Consider the following 27439-nt stretch of genomic DNA (forward strand, 5'->3'; position numbering starts at 1 on the left):
AGGAACTTGAAGCTCTTGTACATTTGTGAGGGACCCGTGCAGGAGGAGTCCAGGTCTGAGCTCTCTCAGCAAAACACCCCCCTGTTCTTCCTTGCCTGTGCAGGATTATCTCAGGACAGCTGCCTTTTCTTCACAGCCACACAGACAGCTTGTAAAAACACAGCTATTGCTTCTTTCAAATTTATTTACTGAAGGGCCCAAGTTCAGTAATACCTTAAGTTCTAACAAGTACTTGCATATATAAATTACATGCTCAAAGAACACAGCACTGCAAGCTGAATAGACAAGATACTCTGCAACCCTTTAAACTGAACTACTCTTCGCCTCTTGGACACAGCAGGATTAATTTACAAAGTACTGTAATGTTTAATTAAGCTACACAGGAATCTGCTTTATCAAGTATTACACCAGCTTATGTTTTCAGAACTAAAAGGCTGAACTCCCCTGCGAGAGTTGGAGGAGGCAGCCATGTGTTAATTTGTACAGGAGTTTGCAAAATAAACCTAACACCTTTCTGTAAGGCTGCCAAGAGATGTCCTCCCCTGAATATTCAATGTGCTACTCCAGGAGCCGTCCCCAGGGAATGGCAATCAATCAATATGTGCTCTTCAGCATTTACAGGACTGAGGCTTTTTCTTTTAAAAGATGAAAAATTCCTCAAGCACCAGAAAACTGCTCATCTTTGCTACAGCCTCATTCCACTCTAATGCTGTGCTAATTTGACAGTAGAAAACATCACGTTGAACCTACCTTTGGAAAGTCCAAAGTATTTATTTTGCACCCTGAAATCCACCTGTAAAATTATATCCTTCTTGCTTTCTAAGCAACTTTCAACTGGGAAACCTGCATAATGATGGCTTCAGGTAAGTAAATATGAATTTACATCTCAAATTAGAAACTCTTCATATAATTAAAACAATTATCCATAGGGGTCATGTCCTTCCAAATGAGCATATACTTACACAGCAGATGAAAATACTTGCTTCTCAGCAGGAAGCTGGTTTCCATTTAAATAGAAGATCATTTGCTTTTCTTGCAAGTCTAGTAGAAATCCTATTGTGTCTCCTTACATGCAAAACAAAGACAATTTAAAGATTTCACTTCTGTTAAATGCCAATAGCTGAAACAGTTATTGTTTCAAGTATCACATATGTCACTATGAGTTGTCTCACTTAAAAGGAACTGTTTGCAAAAGCACAAAGGAAGAAACATTGATACAGAAATTTAAAAAAAAAATCCAAGAGAAAATAGTAAAAGAATAAAGTATTTTAGTCTGCTAGAGCATTAATACTACACAGTTATAGAAGTATTGCAGAGTATTTGCCAAAGCCAGAAGAAAGCTGCACTCTGTCACTCCTTGGCTATTTTACCCCTGTTGGAAGATAGACTTTAGCAAGTGTGTGTTCTGGGGATAAATTTCCAATATGCTTGTGCTGTTTATTTTTAAGAGGTGTTTTAATTTAGCCATCCTTGGGAGAAAATTCTAACAGAAGAGAAGGCAGCACAGTTCACACAAGCATGGCATGCACAGGCTCCTACCAAGATTTCAAAGCTGAGATCAAGAACAGAACTTTGCTGTCCAAGTAGTTATCCAAGAATTTAAAGTAAGCAAGACAGTGCAACTCCTCCTTAAAAAAAAAAAAAAAAAAAAGGTCTAATTGAGAAATCAGGGTTTTTTTCCCTTCTCTACAATAACTCTTTGAACCCAGAAAGGAAGATTTCAGCCTTGTTTTGTAGGGCCACAAACATCTGGAAAAAAAGTCTTATGACTAAAAATCTTATGATTAAATGTCCAGCCATGTTAATTGGTGCTGTGGTTTGTACTCTGCCTTTGAAAAGAAAAACTACTTAAGCAACAAGATTCTCTTTGCACAAACTGGGGAGCAAGAGTGTCCACTCTGCACATTCAGACCACTGTTAAAGACACACAATAATTCTTAAACCTTTAGGATCATTGGGATTAGGAACAGCTCTGTTCACACACACTCTAAGACACCTGCAAGAGTACAAAAAAACCCTGTGCAGAAATCCAGTTAGGATAAACAGAAGATGGGCTGAATACCTTCTTTCCAGCAGGGATGGGAATGTGGTTTACTTCTGGCATTGTACCAGATCAGCTGCCGGCAGCCGTCGTAGGCACAGGAGTATTCATCATCCCCAATGCCATAACCTTCCTTTAGAGAGAGAGCAAAAACATTTCAGTCTGCAGCCTTTCCTCACACAGAACAGCTTATTTTTATTCACCTAAACCACTCATCTAAGAACAGGAAGGGTTTCTCCCACTTCCATCAGGGTAATTTTTTTTTTTTTAATTTTATTTCAAACTAGTTGTAGTTTCATTTTCACAGCAAAAAGGCATTTGTTGGGGTGAGGAGGAGGGGAGAAGTGGATATTGTTTCCAAAGTGGTTTCCATTCTCTGTGACCTCAAGTCACTCCTGCCTGATAAAATATTTAATAATCAGAAGGCCAGTACCCAAATAGCCATGTTAAATTTTTGCATCTTAAAAGGTCACAGAATCATAACCACTCTCTTATCTTGAAGTCCCAGTACCAAACTTGCAGTACCTTCCCCCACAAGATATCCACGTGCCACCAGAACCTACAGCACACAAAGAACAAACCCACAGCCCTTTCACTGAATTTATTGCATATTGTGTCCTTTTCAGTGCCAGCTTCCCTCAAACTGTGAAAACAGTATCAAATGATAAGGTCCAAGGCAAACCAGAAAAACTAAGAGTTTCAGAGTGGGAGAAGAAAAAAAAAAAATCTGTCAGGTAGCAGAGCCCCAACATGAATCTCAAAAGCATTATGGAAGGTAAGTAACTTCCTCATGCTCAGCATGATTTGTCTGGAGTGCAAATACCAGACAGCATCTGATTACACAAGCCTCCCATGTCCCAAATTAAAGCTAAGCCCAGCTAATGGGTGTTTAATGTCATATTTAGGACTAGTCTTTTTGTTACACACGCTGTAAATAAAGAGCATATGGCTTCTGAGGCCTGTGTTTGTGACATACCCAGATGATATCCTTGTATTTCAGGGACACACACCTGATGAACTCAAATAACAGTCGCATTCAGCCACCAGCAAAACAGCTGCAGCAACAGAAAAATCATCCTGCTCAGAGATGCAACATCTCCCATTTTCATACCTTGTACAGGATGCACTCACAGAAAAATGCACATACACCAAGCTCCTTAACAGTAAGTGGGGGGGGAAAAAAAAATAAAATCTTTTAAGCCTCTTAGCAGTCTAAAGGCAGACACATGGCCTTTTATTTCCAACAGTTTCTGTTACACTCAGTGTCTGCAAGGCCTGTGCTCAGCACAGGTCTGCATTGTATTTTTGTTTAGTTGGGGTTTTTCTTTTCCGTGTGGTTTACTTTTTTTTCATTTAAATTTAAATAACACTTCCATTCCATGCTAGAAATGTGGGACTGATGTTTGGATGTGATGCAGAGATATATGCATCAGCAGAGGACAGTGTTATTTACATGAATAATTAGAAGAAATAGAGCAAGACCTCTGAACTCACAGGAATACTTAAATTAAGTGGTGAAAAAAGCTACTCTTCCATTCCTCTTGGGTTTCTTACCACTGGTGTTTAATTTCCTTGATGTATTTCTCTCCTACCCACCACCATCCATATTTGCTCACATGTATGTATTTAGCTTATCTTCATATTAGCTTCTGCATTTGCCTCAACTGTAGAATGACTTTTTCTATAATAATCAGAAATGAGCAGTTTTAACTGCTTACTCTACGTTAAATATATAGTTCTTCTAAATTAAATTCCAAGTAGGGACAGAAACCCATACAATTACAACAATAAAGAAGGGGCTATAGGTGCATTTTTTACTAAAGCTCAGCCAGTAGAAGAGTCAACTTAAAATCCCAGAGCTGTCTTTCCATTCTTAGCAGTAGGTGAGGCCAAACATAACTTTTAGTCCTAAAATTCTAGCTTGCACTTCAGTGGTCATTTGGAAGGTTGATAATATGAAAAATTAACTCTAAGCTGAAGTAGACAAGTTTTTTGGGTAGTCATTGTTATGCTTTCTTACTGTTATAGAAATACTGAAGCAAATTATGCCACAGCATGCAAAGTCTGTAACACCCATACAGAACTACCATGAAGATTTAAGAAGAAACAAGTCCTAGTTACATCTCTAGGATGATTGGCTATGTTTGGAATTCATGTGCACATGGCACATTTTGCTTTAATAGCAGCAAGCACATAACCTTAGAAGTAAATAGTAGGAAGAAGGATACTTAGAATTAAGAATAAGACACAAAGTTATCTGGATGAGAAGGACAGCAAAGAAAACTATAAAATATCTCAGTGTACTTGTTCTGTACTATCAGAATAAAGGCAAAGGGGTAGAGGGTTTAATCCTTTTGTAATCCTTATTTTTAATTTATAAGAAGCTTTCACATACCCAAACTGTACCATATTGCTGCTCCCAGCAGACCAGATGATACCATGCCATCCCAGAGTCAATTTAAATAAGTTCTTTCCCTTATGAAAGTTAATTTCACAGGAAAGCATGTCAAAGAGGGCTGCTTGGTGACCTGTGTATGATGAACTGCTGGTTCCTACTGACTTACTGTTTACTTACAAAAACAGACAGTAACCACTGTTATCTAAAGAATTTCCAAGAAGAGACTAAGCCACAAGAAAAACGTTCCCAGTAGCTTCCAGACAGCAGCAAGCAAATAACACGCTGTCACTGTTAGCAGCTCTGCAGGACTTGTGTGAACAGTGTCAGTCTGTAGCAATGACAACACAGATTTCTCTTGTGCTACCAAATTCAACAAAAACAGCTTCATGGAAGTACAGAAGAACTGCAGGACACAGCCAAGTGCTCGGTCACCACCACAGAATAACCAGAGCTGTTTTCACAGGGGTTGCAAGTAGAAAAATACTGATGTTACATCATTGGCTCAATGACATTTCATGTACTCACATGGTTGAGAAATTTGCTGTCTTTGGTAGCCCATCCTATTTGCATCACTCCCGAAGTGACGACTGTAACTTCATAGTACCAGACCCCGGAATCGACACAGAACGTGCACCTGACGCTCTCAAAGGACGAGGCGTCACATCGAGCCTACCAAAAACCAAACCAAACATTCAGCTTCTGCAAAACGAGCACTCAGGAGAGCCTCTTTTCTCCCCCTGGGTCGAGTTTCTTGCATGTAAGAATACACCAACATAATTTTAGAGGCACTTCAGACAAAGTGACCTCTCTTTATAGCAGTAATTATCACAAAAACTAGTGAGTAGGCAAGACTGAAAATTGTTCGGTGGTTAAGCCACAGGAAAAAAAGAAAAGTAGGAGGTTGACAAAGTCAATTTAAAGATTTAAAGACTAAGACAACCAAGACAGGAAGACTTAAATCACTGGTTTATTAGCTGACTTCTGATATGAAGGACAAGGAGCTATTCAATGTTAAGTCATGAAAATTCTTCTCTAAGTAGTCAAGCAAGTTTTTAGAAGGAGTAACAGAGGGGGAAAAAAAAAACCACACACACATGGCTGAGACAAAAATCTGATGCTCTTTTCAAGACTAAACAGGATAAACAGTAGAATTATACTTTGTGTAATTTTAATCAAAATAAGTGAAAAGCCAGCTGACTCAAGCATCCTCCTCATTTCTCTGAAGTTTTGGGGCACAGATACAGGTGTTACTTGATTTGAATGTTTCCACAATTGAGATCAGTGTAGTGAATGTTACAACCCTCCTGCTGACAAAGCAAATTTCCTGTATAAAGCTGGTAGAGAACTTGGATTAATTCTAGAAAAAAATCACTGGAGCAAGTGGCAAACAAAATAGTTGAAACCTGCCTTTTTCTTCAGACTTTTTCAAGTTGAAAACATGAAAACAATATCCTACCTCTAATCCATGTGGTGAGATCTTCAGGTATTCACTGACATCGTTACTGTTCAGCATAGCCCTAATGTTGGTCAAGTCAACCTTCTCATATGTAAACTGCCTGCCTTCTTTTAAAACTGCAAAATAAAACTAGTTTTAATCATTGCTGTAGCAAAACTTGATTTGAAGCATTTCACACAGTGACAGTCAATCTCTCTACGATCCAGGTAATTTTTGGCATAACTGAATGAAGGATTAACATTCTGCCTGCGTGAAAACAGCTTCCAATGCACTGTGTGTTAAATATCCTGCATGACCTGTACCTCTGACTAGAGCTCCCACACTCTAATTGCTACTTTCAGGAAACCCACAGGCAAATGGAAGGCATCCAAGTTCACACCAAGGTGCCACTGCCACTTACCATTGTATTTGTATATTCAGCTGGGCAGAGTTTTTCCTGATTCATCACAGTGGAAAAGATTTGGGGATGGGAAGAAGGGGGAAAATAAGGACTTAAAGTTTTGTATCCTCTCATTTCCAGGTAGGTGATAAACTTAAACTGAGCCAAAGCAGCTCTGTCTCCCTGCTTCCCCTTTCCACATGGAAGGATCAGAAGCATTTATCCTGCCAGGTGTCAAACTGCTGAAACACACCTGTTAACTTACAAATCAAAGATCCTATCTTCACACATCCCAAATTGCTACAACACTTATACAGACATTTACTTAACACAACTGACACTGGTACATGAAGCCCAACAGACCTTTTACCCAAATTTATCTAAAAGGCATTAGAAACTACAGGGTTCTTAAGAGTTGCTGCACCTTTGAAATCACAACTAAACAAGCAAATTTGATGATAGCTATGTCTATTTTTTGAATGACTAACAAAAGTGCTTTGTCAAACACTTTTCAGTTTTGATCACAAAACCATATCTTCAACTTTAGAAAGCCTTTAAGGATTCTTCAAGCCTGTGCACCACTGGGGTATGACCACAGCAGTGACAGCCACCAGGACTTGTCAGCAATCCAGCTGTTCCAGAGACAGAGCTGCACTACTGAGCCACTCAGCACATTTGCTGAAACGTGGGTTGCAGGAAACTGGTGCAAAGAAGAATTTTCACTGCAGCTCCAACTTGCAGAGTACACACCACTTCCTTCCAAAAACGTTTTCCTTGCCAAAATTTCCTTTCCATGCAATTAGACTGGATATATTTGTTGGCTTTTTATTTTTGGTTTTGTTTTCTTTTTCAAGGAGATATTACAAATGCAGTCAGGTGTAGTAAGTGCTTATACAAAACAAACACAAAGCAGTCCTCCATTCTCCTCGGAGAAGTGCTCAACATTAAATGAATCCATCCCTTTGTTATACCTACACAGATTGTCTAAACTCCACTGGGCACAGAATCCAACCTGGCGTTTTAAGTAGTCTGCATTATCTGTCCACTTCTCAAGCAAGATCAGTTGGTCACTAATGCACGATTCAGAAACTGTCATTTTATTTTCACCTGTAATTTAAGAGCAAAAAGAATAATTGCTAGGGATATATTTAGTTAAAAACAGTAACATCCTACAAAAGCAGTAGAACCCTCCACACACATTTAAACTTGACTATTACAAACAGCACAAAATTCTTTCCCCAAGCAGATGTGAAATTACCTTCACTCAGATTTGCCACTTCTCAGCACAGAGCTGCACCATCAAGAGACAGATCACAGATTTTCTCCACCTCTCCAGTACAGGTTTATTTCTTTTCAAGTAACAAAGATCTCATGTTGTAAGTCATTATGTAGTAATTTCTAGCTGAGGAGTGAGTTTCAGCAAATCTCTTAAGGGTTTGTGGGTGGAGGTGTCATTAAAGCAATGTTTTTTTCTTGCCTACGAACTCCCAATCCTAACTGTTCTCCATCTCTAATACAGATCTCAGTGACAAAAGCCTCATGTCACAAGGCCTTCTACAGCAATTTCTAACAGGATAAATAAGCAAATTCAGCAAATATCTCAAGGGTTTTGAGGGATAGAGGGATGTCACTAAAACGATAAATATCTCTTCTTGCCTGTAAGTGGACAAACATTTCTCTTAAATATTTGTGATTCCACCAATCCAGTCTCTGATGCTCAGAGCTGTGATCAGATAAAGGGACAATCATGTAGCAGGAGCCACAGGGTGACTGTTAAGAGCAGCATCAGGCCAATACTTACTCGTTTGTGCAAACTTCTCCAGTGCTATTAGTGCAAAAAGCATCACTGTCGGGTGGGACTGGAAGTTCTAAACATGGACAGTAAGAAGAGTTATTTAATAAATACCCAGCACAGATGGGACAGGAAGAGCTGAGAGTCTGTCACAGAATGTTTTAGGTTCAAAGGAACCTCTGAAGCTCCTGTATTCCCTCTCCTGTGGAAAGCTGGTTTGAATAGATCAGGCTACCCAGAGCCTCGTCCCACTGACTCGTCATTACATCCCGCAGACTCTGGAATCTCAGCTTTCCATAACACACTTCCAGTATTTACAAAACATGGCCCTAACTTTTCACAATAATAAAAAAATTGCATTTTAATTGCTACGTATGGATGCCTACAAAAAGATCAAAGACACTTACCAAGCTCTGAAGTAAATATTCCAATATTCCCGGGCTGAGTAAGCCTATGCTCGCGGGACCTGCAAGAACACCAGGAATGAAATCCATCCGTGGGAACCACCACATACTCATCATCACAGATCTTTCAAACACAAGGTAACAAATTAAAGAACATCTAAGAGTTTCATAGCCAAGCAGAACTATAATGTAGAACAATTATCATTGTTCCCAGGCAAATACTTGCTGCACATTTGATAATTACACAGTTACTGGCACATTGCAGTCCTTTTCAGTTTATCTGCTGTAAGTGGGTACAGAGTTCTAGCCATGCTTCTCAGAGTTTGAAATAAGACTCCACCAGCCTCCACTAAGCATTTTCATGCTCATTACTTTCACAAAGAGACTCACACCCTTTTACTTTCAGAGTCAACATGTAAAGTCCAGCTCAATTTACCAGTAGCCCAAAATAATCAAAAGTGAGAATCTGATATCACCAACTTGATAGGTAATTCTACAGCTTGCAGCAGCACCATAGCAAGCAGCCAATTTAAAACAGAAAAGCCCTGAAATACTGTCTGCTGAATCAAAAGGGAATCAAATTCTGGCATCTACAAACTAATTGCAGTGGGTTCCAACACTGCATTCACAGATTTGCTGCCTGAGCTGATACAATGAGATCTGTGTCCACTAAGATGAAAACAGATACAGGATCTCCTTTTGATTTAGTATAATAAGGTAGAAATATTACAGCACAAAAATGCTTCCAGCCTTTGTTCTTTATTTTGTTTTTTGACAGAAATTGTTTTTTTAATAACCATTAAGTGATACTGGACAATCACTTTTTTCCTCTATTTCCTATCCACTTTCAGAAAAGGAGCAAAAAAGCCTAGATATAAAACAGTCCATCAGCAGGAAGGAAACTTAATCATCATTTTCCAAACAGGGTACTAGAACTAACAGGGAATAAAAATTCTATATGAAAAGTCACTTTAAAATAGAACCTCAGCAATTTTCTTTTAAGCAACACAGAAGAGAGAATCTTTTCAGCTGACTACAACAGAACAAGACACACCTATTGGAAAAAGCATCTTTTTTTTGGTGTGTGTTTCTATACAGCCTCCAAGGCCACCAATTTGACAGTTCTGCCTACTGGGTATGGAATGTGTCCTCAGTAATTCACAGACAGAGTAGGTCTGCAGAGGAGAGTGATTACCAGTGCTAAGGCAAAATTCCAGCAACAGTGATCCTCAGTCACTAACCAGGCACCAGGATTTGTGAATGGTTCATTCAAACCCTGGTGGGTGAGACTTCAACACTTTAATCAAGCAGGTTCTGTCACACCCATCACCCACGGTCTCCCCTCCATGCAGAACATCATTCAGCTCTAAGAAAAACACTCCTGACCCAGTCTGCATCGTGGCTACTTAAAGCAGGAGGTGCTGCAGCAAGCCCAGTGCCAGCTGTCAGAAGAACCCCCTGGCTTTACCTGCCAACTTCTCTGCTAAGCAGCCAAGCACTGCAGTCGTGTTCCGGTGCTTGGCAGGGTGACAGGCATCCTGGCAAGCAGCAGCTCCACTTAAGTTCAGGATTTCTGTTAACTTCTGTAATGCATCCTGCAAAAGAAAAAAAAAAAAAATCAGAAATCTCTTTAACATGACTGACAGATGAAGCTCCCCCACCCCAGCTCAACAAATTACAACAAATTATTGTTACTGAAGTCAGCCTCATATAACAGACAGCACGGGGTATTGTCTTCTCAGGTAAGATAATAAAGAACAGATGGAAGAAAGGGTCAGCAGACCCAAGAATTGTAACTATAAAATCACCACCAGACTGTTGGTCATTGCAGTGATCAACAGCTCAGGACACTTGTGGACATACCTAAGTGAGCTCCCTGCAGCAACAGGAACTGTTATAAGTAGACAAAGGCAAACAATACCAATCAGCACATATAACATCTAATGTTTCCAGTGTCCTAAAACTCACACCCTTTCCTAAAGAAAAGGATTGTTTCAGATTTTAGAATTAAGGACTAAAGAGATATGCCCCCCTCCCCAAAAAGCCCATGTTCCCGTAATAAATTTAGGATGCTGTCAGCTTTATAGGATGTCATAAATGGTATTCTTGAGGGCATAAATGGCTTTATGTAGTCACATGAATTTAGGAAGTAAATGAGGGTAATAAATCTAAAATGACTTGCTTCATTCAGGCAGGATGGTATGGATAAAATTCAACATAGGTCTAGAGCATATCCTGCATTTTCAGGGTAGTTAGGGGTTAATGTAGAGCCAGAACCAGTCATCTCATAGGGAGAACCCCACCCTGCAAAGTTCCAAATCCTCCTCAACTTTCCAGACTTCATGAAAGTTTCAGCTGATTCAGATTGAAACTGCATAATCTCAGGCAAGGATCTAATTAAAATAGAAGAACTCCTCATATTGAAGTCATCAGCAGCCATTTGGAGGAAAAATGAGCACTGCTCAAGTTGCAGAGATGTGGTTTTTTAAATTGTGTCCTGAGCCACACTGAAATCAGTTTACTGTGCTAAAGTCTGAGGTCTGCCCAGAGATCACACTGAAAAGTAGTTATGTTCTTAAAAGGAAAGCCACAAAAACAGAACTGATGAACAGGACTGAGCTAAGTGGAAAGAACAGAGAAAGAAGAAAATGACTAAGTCATAGACTTGGGATGGAAAAGCCTCACTAAAATTAGACTCTTGACATACTCTAATACTGCTTTTAGCCATTATTAGAACTGTCAGAGATCAACTATTTTGAGTTAAATAAAGACTTTACAGAATAAACAGTTTACTGCACTGCCATTCTAACTTTATGGACTTCATAGCCTGCCATAACAGAAAATTAAATACAGCCTGCTGCTGTTCTCCATCTGTCATGGAAGTGGGGCACTGACCTAAAATTCTTAAGACCAAAAACTTTATAAACTTATCCTGTCCAGAAAGTGAACAGCAGCACACACTTTACTGGGCTGCACGTGACCAGCAGATCCCACAGCTGCAGCTCTGTGTGCTGTAAGAAGACTACAGAGCAAAAACCTCTGTGCACCCCAGAAAAAACAGGCACCTTGATCCCTTTGTCTTGATAAGATCAGCTATTTTGGAGCAAACTAAAGAAAAAAAGTCCTGTGGCTTTTGAAAACAAATGATTTGGTTGCCAAGCACATTGAATAGCCTAACAAAAAATCCCAAGTCATTCTTCATATGGTGCATTCCCAGTGGTCTCCATTTCCTGACTTCTTTTTTCAAGCAGGCAAAGTTTCTAGTCGTAGCTTTGCTTTCAAAATAATGCTGCAGTTTGTGTGACAGTCAAAAATACATTTCTCGTGTTCAAAAGTCTCACATGCCTTGAATCAATAGCCAAGAGGAAACAAACCCATTTCAGGTAGCTGGAGAGCTTGATGAGTTCTCCAGCCACTCATGCAACCAGCTTTTTATATCCCTAACACCACCAATGGAAAACCCAAACTGGCAGCATCAGTAGCTTGAGAAATTAAAGCTGCAATGATGTGATCATCGATTTCTGAAGAAATGAGATCATGACAAGCATTTGAAGACAGACAGGTTTGTTATGTTTAGCATGTTGAAGCACTTGAGGGTCTCACTAACCCACCTGTACCAACAACACTATGAACACCTCAGGTCATTTTTCTACCCAAAATCAGATTAGTGTTTGGTAAACAAAAATAAAAATATTCTAATTAGCCAAAACAATATAGAGATATTTCATAGTAAAAAAACATCACTTGTTTTAACTTAACACACCCCCTTCTGCTGCATTCCTTACATGCAGGGCAGGAACAAATTCAATAGTGATTTGTAAATGTGCAGCTTTCTGAAGGTGAGAACAAAAGGGCAGAACTTGTACAGCTTTTGCAGCACCTGCACAGCACAGGGCTGTTGGTACCACATGGCAGGGGAGGACAGCCAGAAAAACAGCTACAGACCAAAGACCTCTTGTTCTTTCCTAAAAACCATTTATCTTTTTTTGGGTTGGGGGGAAGAATGCTTCTAGCATTAATTAGCACTTAGATACCAAGTCACCACAAATGACTCAAAATTGAAGGTTACACCCATTTTCTGAACCACAAACAGTCTTGCATCACTGGTAAAACCCACCCAGAAGAGATCACGGGTGTGGCAACCACAAGTAACTGACGTTCAGCCACAGATAAATAAATACATTTGCTTTGGACTCACTTTTGTTGGCAGTGGACATTCATCAAGTAGTAGCGTTATAACAGCTGGTCCCAGGGGATCTTCTAATGGAATAACTCTAATTAAAGATTGGACAACTTCCAACCAGCCTTCATCTGTCAACCACAAAACAGAAGTGACGCTCAGAATTAACACTGTGATTCTGAAGTGTTCAAAATACATCCCCAAGTGTAAACTGAAAAATCCTCCAAATTACCCAGCAGCTTTGCAGATGCCAGGGGAAACAGTTTACTTTTTACATCACTACTTTGCACTAGTTTAAATTCCAGAAGGAAAAAAAAGCTTACAGGAGCTTGGGTTACAGTGAACACCTCTGCTGTTTGGAGAGCAGTCTTGCCCAGGCCATCCTTTAGTTCCCATTACTATTAGGAAGGGCTGCTCATGGTGCACTTTGTTCTAGTGTGATACTCAAGAGTTCAGCATCCAGTGCCAACTCCTAAGTGTTAAAAGCAGCATCAACAGTGACACTGAGGAAATATTTTTTTCTTTAACCACAATCACATCACTCTTCCTGAGTTCCCTCAAGTATCGTGAGTTTGTCCCATGTCTGCTGGTCTAGAGAAAATTTGTTTTCCTAAGGAACAGCTCTCCCTGTTGAATGAGTTAGACAAGGGCTTTTGCTTCCAAGCAAACAACAATCCACATATAAGATGTTAACCTACCAATAAAGTAAAGAGATTTGGATTTACAAGAAAGTAATTCCCTTAGAAGTGAAAATAAAGAGAGTCTGTATCTGTATACAGGCAAGTGAGGTTGAAGTGACGTTGCTGCCTTCAACAATGACAAGAACACAGCAGAAAGACTAAAACTCATCTAAACCAGAAGTTTGGTGGAGGTTTTGAGGTGGGAGAATTTCTCTACCGTAACAAAGACAGGAGAGCCCCTGCACAAACTTGGCTCATCTTGCAGGAGCACTTAGGGACAGAGTTAGAACAAATACATCAGTAAAGCAGAGGCCTAAGGTCAGCAAAACACAAACCAAACCAAAGAGTATGTGCTATTTGAGGACACCAGAGCATGTGGGCTTAAACCATGTCCACATTGACATATTAGGCTGTTCCTGCCTGAGCTGCAAACTGCCATTCTTTGTGGCTTATGGTTTAATGCCACTGACATTGGCTCCTTCTGGAGAGTTCACGTGGGAAGTTCAATGGAATCAAAGAAACTCAGGCAAACGCAGAGAGCTCAGTGAGGCTTCTAAAGGGCAAAATTGTATTCTGGATCCCCAGAGCTATAGCAAGTTGTACCACATCCTGCTAGCATGTATTTTTCTTTGCAAAGAAAAGAGGGCTCTGGGGTTTGGGTTTTCTGGTTTTGTTTTTTTTTGCTTAGGAGTCACAACTGAAATGTCCAACACAATGCCTCGATACCTGTTTCTGCCATTTCATGCAACGTGATCATTGAATAAGGAGGCTCCTGGTCACTGAAAGAGATATTACACAGGTCAAAATTTATGCACAGTCATCAACATAATACTCTGAATAAAATGATAATACACAGACATGAAACAAATCCAGGAACTGTTTAACAAAAGGATGTTACATAGGCTGCAGAACGCTAATGCCGCTTTCAGGTCTGAAACACAGATGGGATTTGAGCCTTTCTTTGGCTCAAAGTCAACATCTGCATATCTGCAACAGCTGCTAAGTGGAATTGTGATCCCCATCTGCAAGTCTAAAAGCTGAATATAATGCTTAGGCTGAGTGCTGTTCATTAGCAGGGTTCCTCAGAGCACATAACAGGAGACTGCACATCAGGGGTCATGAAGTGAACCAAGAATTGCACAAGGGGCATCACTTCTTCTCTGCTAAATATTTAAATACTAAAAAAACTGAAAGGCAAGCCACCTAACAGCATCACAGCCTAGAAACAAGAGCTGATAAAGAAGATGTTAAGGCAGTTTAACAGAAGATATTTAACCAACCCCCTTTCCAACAGGTAAAACAAAACATTCAGCAGATCATCTCCTCAGTCTGGTTTGCTGGAGCAAGGACACGAAGCCACAGCCAGGTCTGTGTATCTGTGCAGGCACTGCCCCTGAAAGTACCTAAAGCAAGATCCCAAAATCCTGTTCAGTAAGCACCTCAAAGGTCCAGAAAAAGCTTATGCAGCAGCATGTCCTAAAATGCCTTATTCAGTGCTCCTTAGGCGCTGGGAACTAACCCAAGGCTTAGACTTCCACGTTCCACACTCACTTTCTATCACACAGCTCTGGAATGAAATTGGAAATGCAAAATACAGAGGACTTTTAGAAAATTTCAACAGACATTAATTACACAGATAATAAAACTACCTACCTAGGAGGGATTAATTATCAAAGGAAAAAAAAAAATCTCAGTTTTGATGAAATATATGTATGACGTAAATACATGTTTTTCTTACAAAAAAAAAAAAGCATTCTTAAATATTTCCTCAAGAAAATGCTAAAGTGAAGTTTAACCCATTTTTATATCGTCACATTTAAAACAAAGAATTGGATTATGTTGGGTTTTTTTCCTCCAAGCATATCCACCTTTCTTCTGGAAACTAATCTCCCCAGCAGGAGAAAGAAGTGCAATACTGCAGGCAGAATTACCTCAAGAGAGAGGATATAAAGATTCAAAGAAGGAAGAAAAAAAAACCCCAACCATAAGCACAAGTAAAAGCTATGATTAAAAAGGATGATTTTTTTTCTGCAAGTTTTCTGATTCCTTCATGGGTAGCAGGTGTTGGCAGTACTGGCACTGAGCAAAGGACAGTCCTGCCCCACTGATTTGTCATTTTAACCACTTAATTTCCAAACATCCCCTCCAGCACACACCTTCCCCGTTTTGAAACAAAACAGCCATTTTTCTAATTTCTTAAGTTTGCAAAGTAGTTCTTCATATAAGCTCTGTAATGTAAAATTTATCCTCCTGAATCTAGGAAATTAAAACTGAGCTCCTTTCTAGAAGAAAAGGAGTTTTCTAGATATGAGAGACAAAAAAAAAAATAAATCAGTTGTCAGATATGTTTTTTGACAGATTTGATAAAACCAACCAAAAAAACCCCACCTCAAGAAAAAACAAGTAGCAAACAGAGAAAGCAATTGTTCATTGCAGATCACAGTGCAGCAACTTAATTTACAATTCATCTCATAGTGTTCCCATATATTAACTTTCAGTACAGTTTAGAAAAAAAATTTCAGATAAAGAGTTTTGCCTCCCATTCTTTGGCCATCTTTTGCTCCACAGCCTGGACTTCTAATCCCACTGTAACTTCTTACATTGCTTTACTTTAGTTCGACTTTATTCTTGCACATTTTTTGACGTGAAAAGAGATTTTTAAGCTTCCCTAACATTTCCTTCAGTTGTGGCATTTTCAAAACTGAAAAATCAGGCTCTAGGAGGAGCAGGTGGTAATGATGGAACATGCTTATTCCTACAGTCTCTCATCCCTGAGGGGGGCAGTGGACAGGAGAAATCAGACTTCAGTCTGCAGCTACATAACGGGAAAGAACAGACAGGACAGTCGGGCTCTTCTGAGAGAGGCCTGTGTTGGAACATGGGAAATTCTAACTTTTAAAAATACTTAATTATTTAAAACAAAGAAGTGGTCAAACACTGGAACTGGGACCCAAAGAGGTGGAGAATCTCTTTATTCTGAGCATGTTCAACACTTGACTGGATAGAACCACCTGCTCTGGCTAAGCCTGGGTTTTATGCAGGAGTCTGGAGTGGATGAACTTCAAGAGGTCCTTTCCAACCCATGTTGGAACCCATACAACTCTAAGAAAGTTTTTCACTACAGTCTACAGTAGCTTCAGGAATTAGTCAGAAAAAGGACTCCAGGGGCAGTGAAATAACTATGCTTATTGTCCCTCAGTAGCATAGGAAAGTGCTTAGAAGATTACAAAACTGATTGCAAGGCCCACAGGAACAGGATCAGCTGTGCACAAAAAGTGTTGTGAAACAGCTTAAGGAGCTGAACTTGGGGAAAGGGGAAGGCATGCAGGATTAGGCAGAGACTTTCAAAAATGTTTGCCATGATTTTAACTTAATGATTTGAAGACAGACCACAAAATAAAGCCTGTTAAAAAAACCCAGACACACACCTTAGATTTAAATGTTCACAAAAAACCACCAGTCCTGGTTTTTCCATTTAAAGCATTTTACAGCAGGAAGGCAAACTCTTCTGCAGGAGCATTCCAGAGTCGATGCAGGTGTATGAATCAAGACTCATTTATTCTGAGCCTCATCCACCTTAAACTCAAGCCCCAGCTGTGAAGCTAGAATAGTGTTTTTCCTTCTGTTCTGCTCTTTCCAATTCCTAGCCTTCACCTAACCCAAAAGGTGATAAGCTAACTTAACCCATCACTTTTAAGGTCCTTTCAAAGCTTTTTAGAAAGCAACACAAAACCAAAAAAAATAGGGATGAACCTGTAAATATCCTCCACACCCTTAATGGATGCTTTGAGCATGCAAGGAATGCAATATTGGGATTGTGAGTTGGGCAGTCACAAGATGTGATCTTAAAAAAGCAGTCAGACTCATAACTGGAAAGAAAACCTCAGTCTGTTTATCCAGGCTAACAAAGATCAAAGTTTTCCTTAACCATTTCCAAAGAAGTAAATACAACCTGAAAACAGAAAATCTGAACAACCAACTTTTAGGACACAAGTTCCCAAACTCTGGAGTGTTCATTGCTTCCTAAACTGTGCATCTGTGCCAGGTAAGAAACACTGAGCACACACTCCTCATCCCACCTGGGTGTAGGCCCATGCAGGAACTGTGAGAAAGCTCCTCAGCTCCTGGAAGAGTCTGTACCTGGGCACTCAGGAGCTACTTCTGTTACCTAGGAAAGGTGCTCCTCTCCTAAGCCTCCAGGTGGAAACACACGGCTGCTTCAGGGAGGGTCAGGTGTAGATCGCTGAGAGGATGGAGCCACAGTTTGAGAGGAGACAAGAACATTTTCATTCATGTTGAATTACTCCTTGAGGAGGTACTTACTTATCTACCAACGTCCGAATTACAGCCAGTGTGTCAAGCACCAGCCCATCCACATTCTGTTTTTTCCTCCTTGGCTCGTGGGGCCCTCTACCCCTCCTGGGTGGACGGACAGGGTCCCTTGGGTGGCTTCTTGCCTCAGGGATGTGCGCTCTGCTGTTCTCCGTTTGCCGGCCCTGAGATTCCGCGTTGTCCTCTGCCCCGCTGTCGTCGCGGCAAACGCACGAGTTTCCCATGTTTCCAGCCCCCAAGGCTCCCAGTAAACGGGGAATGTGGTGCTCTAGAGTCAACAGCAAACCTTGGAAAAGGCTTCTGCTAGCATAGAACACAGCCAAAGCAACTACAATCATCTAGGAAGTTTTAGGAGAAAAGTTTGTGTGATCTTGAACTGAGATCCTTTCGCATTATAAGCGTTGCTACCAGCTGGAATGGATGGGAAGGTGGAGACTTGGTTGCCGATAGAATCGCTCAAAACTCACATTGGTCATCAGAAGGAGGTCTGAAAAAGCAAACCCAGAACAAGAGTCAGTGTTATTACTGCTAATGAATAACAGAAGGATTCCTGTTTTAGTAAACAGGACCCGTCCTGGTGGACGAAGCACCGAGAAAACACAAGGCTTGTACCTGAAGTCTATTGTGGGGAGAGGGAAAGGAAGGAAAAGGAGGAGGAGGAAGTTCCCTTGGTAAGTAGCTCTCGCCCACGCACCATTCCTTTCTACACTACCTATTATTTCCCAATTCTTTCATGGTTTCTGGATGCAGAGGAACAAGTTTGTCCTTAAACTGAGAACACTGCCATCCTCTAAGTCCCAATTATCAACAAACTAGCTACATTTACCCTTTATAGAGACACACAGCTTATGCCACCCCAATAAAGGTTGAACCTAAAGGTTCTCATTTCACATCAGGAACATTCAGTAACATTTCCAGACTTCATAAAATAGACAAAATTGTAAAGAATTAATCTTAAAGCTGTGGTCTACCTCAACAAACAAGAAAATTAACAAGGAAACATTTAGTTTATCTGTGTATAAAACACACCTTTTTGGAATGTGCCTACATCTACGATTCACACCCAAAGAAGCACCAAGTACCAAACCTGAAACAAACAGGAATTACAGACACCATGTTAATGCCTACAGATCTAACTGAAATTTTGAAAGGGGTGTTGTATGCCTGTTTGCATCTAGTGTCAAACCAATCTTCCCTTTTTGGGAATGAAGACTAACTCAATCATTCTTCTGCTCCTGATTCAAATGATTTGGACCAAATACAGGCCCAGCAGCAACTGAGACTGTAGGGCAATCCCTCCAAATCATTAAATTGAAAATGCAAGAGCAAAAGGATTCAAAGCCCCATTTCATTACCAGTTATGTTTCAGTCCACAGGGCATATTGTTATAGAACATTACATAAAGTCTCAGGTAAAATAAAGCTCTACAAAAGACACGATTTCACTACTTAAACACTTCAAGCACGTCAGAATAAATAAGTAACTTTTATCCTTTTAAGAATCAAGTTTAACACTTACACTAGAAGTTGTGGTGAATATCCTGTAATACATTATTATTCTACAATTATTAAATAATCTCTTTAACGTATAGCTCCATAAAGTTAAAAGAAAGCCAAAGAGAGCTGACACCTTTCAAATATGAAAGGCCCCCACCATCGGGGCCAACTGGCAGCTGTGCCATTGCTGGCTGCCCTTTGGGACAAGATCACAACAACATTATTTGGGAAGCCAGACACTGGTCACAGGAGCGAGTCTCGGGTTGTCAGCTGTCACTGGAAAAGCACAAGCTCTCACAGGCTCTTCTGTGTTTGAAGTATGTTATCTTCTTGTGGCACAGTGAAATGTTCAGTGTTAAGAAATTAACTGAAGGCTAACTAAGAAAAAAAAAATTCCTCAAAGGATATTACTTGCAAAAAAATACAATGTTCTTGATTTCTTGTTCAAGAAATTCCTAAGATTGTTAGAAGGGGGTTTCAGCATCACATCATGCTTGCCTTACACCCTAAACAGTTTGACCACCAGGCTCTGAGTCTTTCCATCTGTTATCTTCTCAGTCAGCAAGTCACAAGCAGATGAGAGGTGCCAGTACAGACTGCAAGGATCCCAAACAGAATTGTGTAAAATCACAACTGGTTCAAATACCTTTTTTTTTTTTAAAGAGCTACTTATGGTAAATGCAAAACATGTCTTCCTAGGGAAAAAATATGCATATATTTATGAACCTAGATCATTTAAGGACATTTTAGCAAGATAATGCTGAAGTGTAAAAGTGTTACAGACTTAGAATATGGGTAAAGCTGTTCTGCAGCTTACAAAAACATTGACACAGCGAATCTATCTTGTCATCAAAACAAGTGTGGAAAAGCTGTATTTTAGGGATTAGCAATGAGTAAGAACCTACCTAAAGAAACAAAAATAGACATAAGTCAAGATTAAAACTGATTATTGAATCCTAGGTTTTTCTGGTTGACAGCTTAGAGCATGATTAGAAACAGGTGATTATGATCAACTCACCCGTAAGTTTGCTTGGTTCAGGAACAGTTGGGGTTGCTCACAAAGTGCTGTCACACAAGTGGACTGTCCTTCTTCAGGGCACAAAGTCGTATCCAGGAAAGGCAGGGCTGTGGGAGCCTTTATGGTGGGCAGTGAGTCATTACAGCTGACTCTGCTTTCACTTTTAGGAGCTGCTCTGAAGAGTCCCTGAAGACAGATGGGAAAAAAAGAACAATTCACTTGGAAACTGCACTTAAGGTAGATGAACCCCACCTCCTCCCCACACCTGCCACGCTGGTATTTTCAGCTCCATTCAGCCTTTACAGGGGGAATTCTCTCAAAGCTCCAAAAACCAGTTTGTCATCTAGTAGCTTTAGGACAAGACACAGACATAGAAAACCCAGTCCGTTTTTACAGCCTTGGCATTCCAGATACCACAGCACCAAGTGCAGAGCAGTGACCAACTCCTCCCCTCAAATTACAGCTTACAGGAGGAGGAAGAGAAGCAATAATATCTGCTCCAGATCACCCTCAAGTAGAGACAGCAGAAAATAAAAGTACACTATAAAAGTTGATTAGATAATAGGAAGAGAAATGACAGGATAAACTCCCCTTATTTAGTAAAGAGCTGAGTTTGACAGCATTCACTTGGCTGTTGCTCACCATCACATACAAGGAGCTCATTGTCAAGCCTTAGACAAAGTGAAAGACTAAATAATTAGGAACATAAGGTAGAAAAAAAAGATTGCTACAGATCTGCCTCACAAACCAGCTTGTTTGGCCAGAGTATGAATAAGCACAAAGGAAAAGCTTTTTAGAAGTCTTTTAACAGTGATGTACTAGATTGCATTTGAGCTGTCATAGTTTTTAAGGACATATTTCAAGCATTTTAACAAATTGACTTCATAGTAGGCTGCTGGTGGCCATCCCAACTCCCTCACTCTGCTGCAGAGGACAGAGACATCACACCTCAGGTCAGGTGCAGAACAGAATGGGAATTGGAGCGATCAGTTCTGCTCCTGCCCAAACTCTGAGACCTCAGAGGCACAACCAAGACACATAAGCAAAAGCATTTTGCACTTCATGAAAGATGAAATATACTATTGCTTCAAAAAGAGGTAATGATCTCAGCATACGGAGATGGAAAGAAATTTTAAAATCTAACTTCAATCCTAACTTTCACAAATCCCTGTTCTCAAAAGCTGGACCCAAAAAAACTTTTTTTTTTTTTTGGTCAACTCCAAAACCACTTAACACTCTACTTGAAAATATTGTGAATAAAATAGAAAGGAGATTTTTTTTTAAAGACTCTATCTAAATGAAGAAAAAAAAATTCAAGGAGTAAAACAACAATATCACAACAGCAGCATGGAGACAGGCCAAGATAAGCCTCCTCTCCTACCTGGCACAGATACTTCAAGCCAGGCACAACAACAAGCAAATGGTGAGAGACCAACAGGCTCCTTCCCAGTGGCCTGAGAGTCAATAGTTCAGTCTCCCGAGACAAAGGCTGCATGTTTGTTTTGCTGTTAAAACACAGCTAAGGAAAAGAACTAATCTTTCATAATCCGTTTAAATTCTTTTTCAGTAGTTACACAGCAAAGGGTCTCTGCAGCTGCTTTTAAAATTCAGCAGTCTTACATTATAAAGCTGTGACAAACTGTGAACCAAAGTGTACTAGTTTTCATAAGAACTATGCTACTGGAGGATTTAGTGTGGTTTGTGACTATTACTTTTTGTGTTTTAGTATCACATCAAAACACTGTTTAATATGTTGAGAGCTAATGGCTAAGAGTCACCTAAGCAACAGCACAAGAATAAAGATAAGCTTTTCTGGGAGGCTGCTGGAACAGAACCTACTGCCTCCTGTCAGGGCTCCAATAATATCATGCAAACACCATTTCCTTAAACAATTTGTGCAAGTGAAGTAGAACTGCAAGTCTTCAGATGAAGCAGCTGTGTGTGAAAACACCAGCAAGAGCTAAGCTACAGGGTAGAAACAGGCTCTCTACATTAAAAGCTTTCCCCAAGATTAGTTAGATTTTGTGCCATTCACATACACTACAATGCTGGAAAGTCCCATCTCAGCTGTTGTGCACTTGCCAGAGGAATATTCTTTGACAGATTTAGGAAAGATTTGGAAAGCTGATCACAACAGCAGCCAGATTTATAAAAGTGACATTACTTTTATTTGACTTTGAAATTGGTTTTTTTGATGAATGTTGGGCCCACAGTTTTAAGTGCAAGAAACAGTCAAGGCAGCAGCCAGCCCTTGCCTCTTAACAGGCAGGGCCATCCAGTCACTCAGCCATCAGATGTTACTTTGGGATGCAGGACTACAAATTTGCCAAACATAGGATAAAAATACAAGCTTTTACTCTATAAGAAGTAGCTGGTAGTGATACCTCTCACTGGACAGATGGTGTTGGAACACACAATGCCAGTGCCCAACACCTTCTCCTTTACACCAGAGAGCACCAAACAGCCGTCCTGGCACATCTTGCCCTCAACAGAGCACCAGGATCAGATGCCACTGGAGCTGGACACCTTCCCTGCATGGGAGGAAAGCAGCTGCAGCCTCCTGTGCCCCCACACACCTCCACCAGCACCACAGAGCATCCCCACCACAGCAAAGCATCTGTTCTCCCATCAGGCTCAAGCACATCTGTGGATGCACAAAGGGAGTTCCAGCCTCCACAGACTGACCAACCTGCCACAGCTGGAAGTCCAAGCGGGAAAGATGAAATCACCACCCGTTGAAACAAATGCTATGTGAGTGGATTTGCACCTGCCTGGCAGCAGGGATGCCCAGCCTACCCCAGAGGGGCCTCCTCTGGATCATCCCAGCGAGCACTCCAATGGAGAAGTCGGCTCCCAGTGGCATCAGGCTCATTTCTCTGCAATGTGCAGCCCAGGAGTCGGTGATTCATCCCCTCGAATATTCAGTTACAGCCAACCATAATACTGCCTCATGATGGAAAATGCCTCTTCTTTCCATGAAATGGAGTGCACTGCCAAGCAAACAAAAAACCCCTCGTGCACATAAACAAGGAGAGAGGGTTTCAGCTACCGGAGCCACTTCTCCAGTTTCTGCCACTGTTACAAGAGTAAGACCAGTGATTCCTCCTCTCCAGCAGAATAACACAGGAGCTCAGTCAGCAAACCACACAGGAAAGTTGACAGCTTTTCAAATGCAAAACTGTGAGAGTTTTGGCCAGCAGCTTCCTATTAAGGAGATAAAACAATTAGAAGTATTTCCTCAGCATTTCTTTCCCAAAGTACGATGCTCCTAAAAATGGAAGAGATGGAAACACTCGTGATGCCTGTCGGATGAAAAGTTCAAACTAGAAGGAAACACAGCTATGAATTGCTGCAAGATAATCAACTTTGATACAGGAATAAGAGGGAGAAGGAGCCTGTTTGCAACTACAAGCAACAAGGAGCATTTCCAGCTTTGAAGTGACTGGGGTAGGTGATGAAAACCAAGAATTTCCAGTAAGTCACACGCAACTATAATGTGAAATGGAAACTTTCTCAGGAGATTGCATTGATGTCTGAGGTCAACCTCTCACCTGTAAGACTTGTGCAACTAAAGAGAGGGAGCTACTTGGTGTCCAGTGTGGCACCACGCAGTGCACGCAGCGAGGGAACCACAGGTTTCAGGAAGAGCGAGTAAATGCTGTGCCGGTTCTTTTGCACTTAGTAACCAACCATCACATTGTGCAATCTGAAGCAAACCCCTAATTCAACTCTATTTTCTTTAAAAATAACCTGGAGGGTTAAGACTGGTGTCAAAACTCAATGGGAAGCAGCATTTACTGGCGTGCAGTGTGTCACAAAGCCACTGCCACAGTGGTTTGCTTTCTTGCTGCAGCGAGAGCGCCCTAAACTGAAAGATGCCTGACCTTGAGCCCGCTGGTTTCACAGAAAGGGAAAGACACTGATCACGTCTCAAAGCTCTCCCTCTTCTTCCCATGTGTTTGTCCATGAAAGCCCCCAGGGTTGGGCAAGGTTTACCCAAACAATCAGGCTTTAACCCTGCTTCTCTGGGTAACCTGTCTCCCCTAGGTAATTCAACTCTCCAAACATGGAGAAGCTGAGGGATCTGATCTCTTGTTTGACTTGATGTGATAACAGTCAAAGGAGAAAGAAGCAGCAGACACTGCCTACCACCACAGTAGTTTCTTTTGCTACAGACTCACTGTGAAAGTCTGATTTTATAGTCACTTGCACAATGCACTACTTTGTCTTTTCACTTCCCTTAAAGCGGTTTTTAAACACCAAAGTTGCAACGTGGATTTAAAAGTGAAATTCACTTCTCATTTAGACTAGTGCCTCCAGAGTAGGCCTGGTGGAGATCCTGCCCCTGCACACATTTTCCCTTACTCTGATTACAGAGACACCAGTGCTCAGGGCATGTCAGGCAGACTGTTCTGCTACAGCTCTTTCCGAAAGAGAGACTGAAGCATTAACCACCTTCCGAGCTTCCCCATCTCAGAGGTCATAATTTGTCATCTCATGATCATTTAGGTGGAACTGTCCTTTGTACTACAGCCTCCAGAAAAGCTCAGCTTTGCTTCATGCCTAACTCAGAGTTGGTATCGATCTGTGCTTCCCGGTTCCCAGCTCCCCAAACCATAGACAGATCATTACATTTCTTATCAGAGACAGAGCTAAAGTTACGCTTTGAGGCAGATGAAAACACTTCTGAGATAACAATCATTTAAAGAGATAGTGGTATCTGACAGCTCAGTGAAGTTGAACAAGAGCTGCCTCCAGCAGGGTGACGTGGCCAGGCAGAGCTGAACAAGCTCAGCAGTTGCCCAAGGAGCAGAACATAAAGCACTGCTTCAGAAGTGGCAGGAAGATAAGGATAACGCCCTGCAGATGGCAAGGAACACTAATCCTACAGACTGCAGGGATAAAAGCACACGAAATAAAATTGATTAGCTATACCATATTAAGTTTTGGCGCAGGCATTCATTTGGAGGCTTACAAATAAATCTGTCAATTAATTCAAGTTAATCTTCCTTGCTGCGCAGAAAGTTACGGATATTATCAACGTACAACTTTGACAAAAGCATTCGTGACATCAGGATTCAAAATTAAAACAAAACCAAAACACACACACACACAACAAAAAGAAAAACTCTCCCAAAAAAACCCCACACATGAAATTCCAGAACAGACAATGCTGGGAGGAAAGTGTCTCTTCGGATAAGCAGAGGAGTAGAATTGCAGAGAAACTACACACACACACAAAAAGAAAGGCGTTTTTTAAAGTTTTATCTAGTAAATTTAATAACATTTCAGAAAGGATAAGGTTTTACCTATATTACTATCCAGTAACCAGTGAAAGAGTTCTCTTCAATCACGCTGAGGTCAACTCCTTATAAACTACAATAGTAGGTAATTAAGGCACCTTGTACATTAGCCAAATATAAACCACAAAAGCATTTTGAGGGGCAACTCAAGAGACTGAGCAGCTCAAACAGTCACAGTATGGTCCTGCCTGGGACTAGCACAGAGGCATCAGAGTCATCACACCGTGAGCTCCAGGAAGATGCTACAAGGAGGGACTGCTGGAAGCAGGGACAGATTCTTGTCAGCAAACCACCAGCTTCATGTAACTGAGCCAGTGGTGGTAACCCAGAGTTTGGCTGTTTCTTGTCTGTAGACTCATATCAGTGCTTTTGTTTCTTATAAGGCAGAGCTGGGCCTGTTTTCAGCAGAAATTTGGGTACAGAACTACTCTGTAAAGGCAGAACAGTCTCCTGCTGCAGACCACAGAACTAAGCCCAGTTAGATGGCATGACTAAGCTATTAAGAATGCATAAAATTCACACATGTAAAACTGTTTTCAGTGTAAAATTTTGGTGACATTGCTGAAAAATTCAGTGATGTCCCAGTTGGAAGCCTGCATTGTCAACTGTCTGACAACTGTCTCGGAGAGCAGAGCACAGAGCAGACAATGTCTAGACCCTCCTGTTCTCATCCCTGCCAAATTTATGCCTTTATGACACTATCATCTCAAACATGGAAAACTAACAGCAGCAGGAAGTAGCCTGAAGAAAGTTCCATTTCTTGATAATTCAAACAGCATCAGAGGATGGCCTGATCTCTCAGAGGCCAGAGCTGAGAGCCCCCTCTGTGGCTTCCTTGGCCACCGCAGAAAGCTGGTAGGTCTTTGCCAGACAGAGCTCAGGACTGTACTGGCAGAGCAGGAGACATTCTTCTGATTCTCCTTCCTCCTGTGAGTGGATACAGTGACAGCTGCTCAAGAGACTGTCATCTGAGTCCAATACAACATGTAGGTCACTGGGGTAGCAAACCTGCCTCAGAAGCACTCACGGGAAGCGTGATTCCGGATCTGTCTGCGCCGATCACCACAGCTCAAGTTTACAGATCCTGATAGACAGCTCTGGGCAGATCACTGCAACCCCCTGTTCTCACCTATTTTAAAACAATCACAAAAAAAACCCTCCACTTCATTTCTCCCCATTTATCTCTTCAGGTTCTACCTCGAGGACCTTTTCTCCCTGCCCTGCTGCAAGCCTGCCAGGAAAGCACCCTGCAGGAGAGATCCCGACGTGGATTAGCCAGCCACGTGTCACACAAGTGCTTCAGCCAGGTCTCACAGGTATCCTGCTCCAACCACTGAGCTGTGGTATTTTCTCCATAATGCTTTAAAGCCTCCCTCAGCACAAAGAAACTCAGAGGAAGTTGGTCAAGACTCCTGTGGCCAAGAAGGGGAAGGGGACTGACTGCCCGGGACATGGCTCGGACAAGCACAGCTGGGTTAGGAAGTGGGAGGAAGATGAGTGTGTACATGTTCTGCAAGACAGACTAAAAATGATGTAAACAACAGCATGTACCATTTTAGTTAAAAAAAAAAAAGCAGAAAGCTCAAAAACAATTTTAAAAGCTTTCAAAAACCTGGAGTAACACCAGGAACACGAACTCACCATCACCGAGGGCTTCTCCTAAATAACTTTCTGAGGAATTCCAGGAGAATTTAATTAAATTGCTTTGATAATTACATGTAGACACAAAATCACTAATTTTACAAAGGGGTGAGGCTCTAAAGAGATAACTCATCTGTTCAATTTTTTTTTTAATCTTTCACTCCAGGACTGATACATTGACTAGAGTTTGAGTGCAAACACACACACCCCACTCTTCATTCAGCATTAGGTGAACGTTTTTAAAAGCAGGGAACAATTCTAAGCCTTCTCCATGGCACCAGACAGCTTTGCCTTTAGAAAAAAAGAAAAGAGCAGCAGC

At 41.1% G+C, this 27439-nt stretch overlaps 1 protein-coding gene across 3 annotated transcripts in view; it reads right to left on the reverse strand.

The window, feature by feature from the left end:
* RSPRY1 (ring finger and SPRY domain containing 1) overlaps nucleotides 1-27439 on the reverse strand; it is a 37169-nt gene that overhangs the window by 5549 nt on the left and 4181 nt on the right. Inside the window, exons 1-13 of one of the 3 annotated variants that reach the window (XM_032701563.1) lie at nucleotides 26507-26608; nucleotides 20177-20362; nucleotides 17654-18149; nucleotides 14057-14109; nucleotides 12669-12781; nucleotides 9939-10065; nucleotides 8474-8532; nucleotides 8076-8142; nucleotides 7250-7381; nucleotides 5896-6011; nucleotides 4965-5108; nucleotides 2063-2174; nucleotides 963-1065 (exon numbers count right to left, since the gene is read on the reverse strand). In XM_032701563.1, the coding sequence (XP_032557454.1) occupies nucleotides 963-1065; nucleotides 2063-2174; nucleotides 4965-5108; nucleotides 5896-6011; nucleotides 7250-7381; nucleotides 8076-8142; nucleotides 8474-8532; nucleotides 9939-10065; nucleotides 12669-12781; nucleotides 14057-14109; nucleotides 17654-18000 (1373 nt within the window). In that variant the 5' untranslated portion in view covers nucleotides 18001-18149; nucleotides 20177-20362; nucleotides 26507-26608. Of the gene's footprint in view, nucleotides 1-962; nucleotides 1066-2062; nucleotides 2175-4964; nucleotides 5109-5895; nucleotides 6012-7249; nucleotides 7382-8075; nucleotides 8143-8473; nucleotides 8533-9938; nucleotides 10066-12668; nucleotides 12782-14056; nucleotides 14110-17653; nucleotides 18150-20176; nucleotides 20363-26506; nucleotides 26609-27439 lie in introns of those variants that run through there. The other 2 variants (XM_032701562.1, XM_032701564.1) reach the window with 2 other exon arrangements.

Source organism: Chiroxiphia lanceolata, chromosome 13 (assembly GCF_009829145.1).
Source record: "Chiroxiphia lanceolata isolate bChiLan1 chromosome 13, bChiLan1.pri, whole genome shotgun sequence".
NCBI lineage: Eukaryota > Metazoa > Chordata > Aves > Passeriformes > Pipridae > Chiroxiphia > Chiroxiphia lanceolata.